We start from the raw sequence: 3,187 nt of genomic DNA, 5'->3' as shown, positions 1-3,187 counted from the left end.
AGTAGACAGTGGTCAGATTGTTCCTGTACAGAGCTGTGTTCGACCCATGTATTTGTAAAAACTACCATTTAAAACGTGTTTATGTTTTAGGCATGATTTCAACTCCATTGTTTAAAAAATTCATATATGTTTTCAAATTGATAAGCCACGTTGCAAGATAATATTTTGACATTTAATAGTGATTTTACTAGTTGACCCAAGTTTTTGACAAATTGGGGATCAGTTTCTGTTTGGATCAACTAGATTGTAAAAATCTTTATAAAATGGTTGTTCGAGATTTGAATTCAATTCTTTTTCTCATGTTTCTAAAACTCCTTATATTTTCTGGAAAGTATAAAAACTCAAAGATAAGTTTAACGGTTATTTAATGGTAATTTTTGAAAGTTACAACATGACTTTGATTTCTGAAAACGCGAGTTTTACCAAAGTTTAATATAAATGCTTTATCAATTCATAACCTATGATAGTTGAGAGATAAGAGTGATGATAGGGGGACCAAAGGAGGGATAAGATAGGATAGAGTTGACTACACCTTGTTTTGATTGTAGGTATAGAGTGTTTAAAAATGTTAGGCCATCTTTACTCGAGTAGAAGCTTATTTTGTCTTGTTTTACTTTTATAGAACCATCCCTCCAAAGAGATCTACACCTACACCCTCTACCATGTCCCAAGAGGAGATTGACCATTTGTATCTATGAATGAGGCTTTGACTGCGGCACTCAAGGCTAAGGGGTCAGTTCAGGATCCAGCAAGGATGAGTGCTAATATCGCAAGGCACAACCCGACGAAGTATGACGGATTGGGTGAACCATCATTACTAGGAGATTGTCATAGGGAGTTTGACAAGATTTTTGAGTTGCTCAATTGTCCGGCAGAGCTGAAAGTAAATCAAGCTGCCTACTATTTAAGGGGGAAAGCAGGTTTGTGGTGGAATCGCAGTAATGAGGTCTGGAGGGAAGCATGGAAGGAGACTGATGAATATTTTATCACTTGGAAAGGTTTTAAGGAGACTACGAGGACTGTATTTGTACCAGAACATGTTAGGAGCAAGATGAGAGATGAATTTGATTCTTTCAAGATGACTGCTGAGATGACGGTGGAAAGCTATCACAATAGGTTTATGGAATTGGCAGAATATGTGTCTAATTTGAACTTCAGTGAGGAGATGCTAGCATTAAGGTTTGAGAAGGGGTTAACAACCACTATTAAGAAGAGGCTTGCAGCTGGTCAACCAAGTACTATGGATGATGTTTATCAGCGAGCTGGGCATGCTGAGAGAATTGTTGATATATTAAAAGAGAGGAGGAAGAAGGAGGAGAAGAAGGAAAAGAGTGAGAAGAGAAAGGTTGAGTCTTTTAGTGAGAATATTGGGAGTAAGAAACAAAACTCTAACCAGTATCGGTCTTGCTTTGCTAATAGTGCACCGATGGGAGGAGTAAGCCGTGTAAGTGATGGTCGGTCGGTGGCTAGCGGAGATTTTGTTGGTCGTTGTTTTAGGTGTGGTAAGCTGGGGCATAAGATTATGGATTGTAGAGTAAATTTGGGCAAGAAAGGGAGTGGCAATGGGAATGGGGGATGATGCGTGCATTTTATATAGACTTCTTGTACCGTATTTGCACACATTTCTATGTATATTTCGTAGTATTAAGCTACAAATGTCCCCCGAATTGTCTACTTTGGTTTCTCTTGTCCTATTTGAAGGAATGAACCAAAGAGAAGCGGAATCAAGCTTAGAACATGTCCCTATGCATGTATTTAGGAGATGAGTTACGTAGGAGCTTGGAAACTATTATTTGGTGATGCGCGTAGAAGTAAAGAAGCTAGGCGAGCAAAATATGAGCTTCTAATTACTAGTGCCTACTTTGAAGAGCAATATCTCGAGTTCTACAACTGATATTCAAGTTCAAGTGATTCCAACTGGAGGTGAAAGCTTATCTCATTAGCTTTCCGATGCCGTGAAGATCGCTTGATTTCGACAAGTAACGAAGAAATGGCGGCCGTTTGAAGTTCAGTGCGCGAAGTAGGAATTACGCGCTGAAACCACTCGATCGAGTACCTTAGTGTTCGATTGAGTACTTTAAACCTCTCGATCGACCACTTTTGATCGAAGAACCTCTCGATCGACCTCTTACTTAATCGATCGAGAGCTTTTTGGGGAAGATATCTCTCGATCGACCAACTCTATGTTGCTCGATCGAGCAAAACCAAGTCTGACGCACATGATTTATGTCGAGACTTATTATATTTAGCTATATTATATTATTAGATAATAAAATCTCTTACTATATAAGAGAAAAACATTCATTAGGTTAAGGGTTCGGAACTTTTCACTGCTTGAACCTCTATTACGTTGCTTTGTTCTTCTTATTCCGGATCTATATATGTAATTCTTTTCTCCTTTCTCTCCTTTCTCTTTAGTGAATTTACACTTTGGAATTCCCTTAATTGTTTTCCTCTTTATTTCCCTTGTTGATTATCCCTTCTTACTCTCTTATCTTAATTAGTTTAATTGTTATTTCAATTTAATCATTATGTTTAGTTTAGTTATCGTTTCAATTATTGTTATTAGCATGATAATTAGTATGAGTAGCTAATCCCCTTGCTAGGATTTAGGGGAATCAATGAATTGTTGATAGTTGCTAATTAGGGTTGCAGATCTGTTGTTGTTATCATGTCTTTGTTGTTATAAGTAGCATTTAATGACGATTAGACGGTTAATGCGCATAATTGTTCTAGTTGTTTTTGGCAAACTCTGACCTAGATCGGTAGATTGGAAGGAGTGAGACCGGCTACAATTCTTTAGGATACTATAATGAGGGCGGAAGATAAGTTAGTAGTATTTTAGGGTGAATAGCGGACCGAAAGGACCTTTTCACTGCCCCTTAGACTGATACATGTGATTGATCAGTGACCTTAGCTGCAATTATCTGGCATTCATTGATGAACCGACATCCTAGTCCCTTTCTCTTATCTGTTAGACTATTTTTTTAATTTTCGCTGTTTAGTTTAGTTATCATATCTTAACCCCCATTTGTGACACCGACAGACTTAGATTAGCAAGTAGATAGCAACATAGCCTCCCTGTGGATTCGACCCGACTTCCCTAGCTGCATTAGTTAGAGACCCCTCGGGTTTATCTTTTATAGGGTTGCGACAACATGCATCAAATTTTGGCGCCGTTGCGGGG

The 3,187-nt window shown here is 38.2% G+C and overlaps 1 protein-coding gene across 1 annotated transcript; it reads left to right on the top strand.

Moving 5' to 3' along the window:
* The first annotated feature begins 754 nt into the window (after window positions 1-754).
* LOC141617400 (uncharacterized) lies at window positions 755-1,579 on the top strand. The gene is made up of 2 exons (XM_074434595.1): window positions 755-1,138; window positions 1,259-1,579. Exons 1-2 carry the CDS (start codon window positions 755-757, stop codon window positions 1,577-1,579), a joined length of 705 nt encoding a protein of 234 aa, XP_074290696.1.
* Window positions 1,580-3,187: the final 1,608 nt, after the last annotated feature.

Source organism: Silene latifolia, chromosome X, assembly GCF_048544455.1.
Source record: "Silene latifolia isolate original U9 population chromosome X, ASM4854445v1, whole genome shotgun sequence".
Classification (NCBI taxonomy): Eukaryota; Viridiplantae; Streptophyta; class Magnoliopsida; order Caryophyllales; family Caryophyllaceae; genus Silene; species Silene latifolia.
This window is presented reverse-complemented; position numbering and strand designations above follow the sequence as displayed.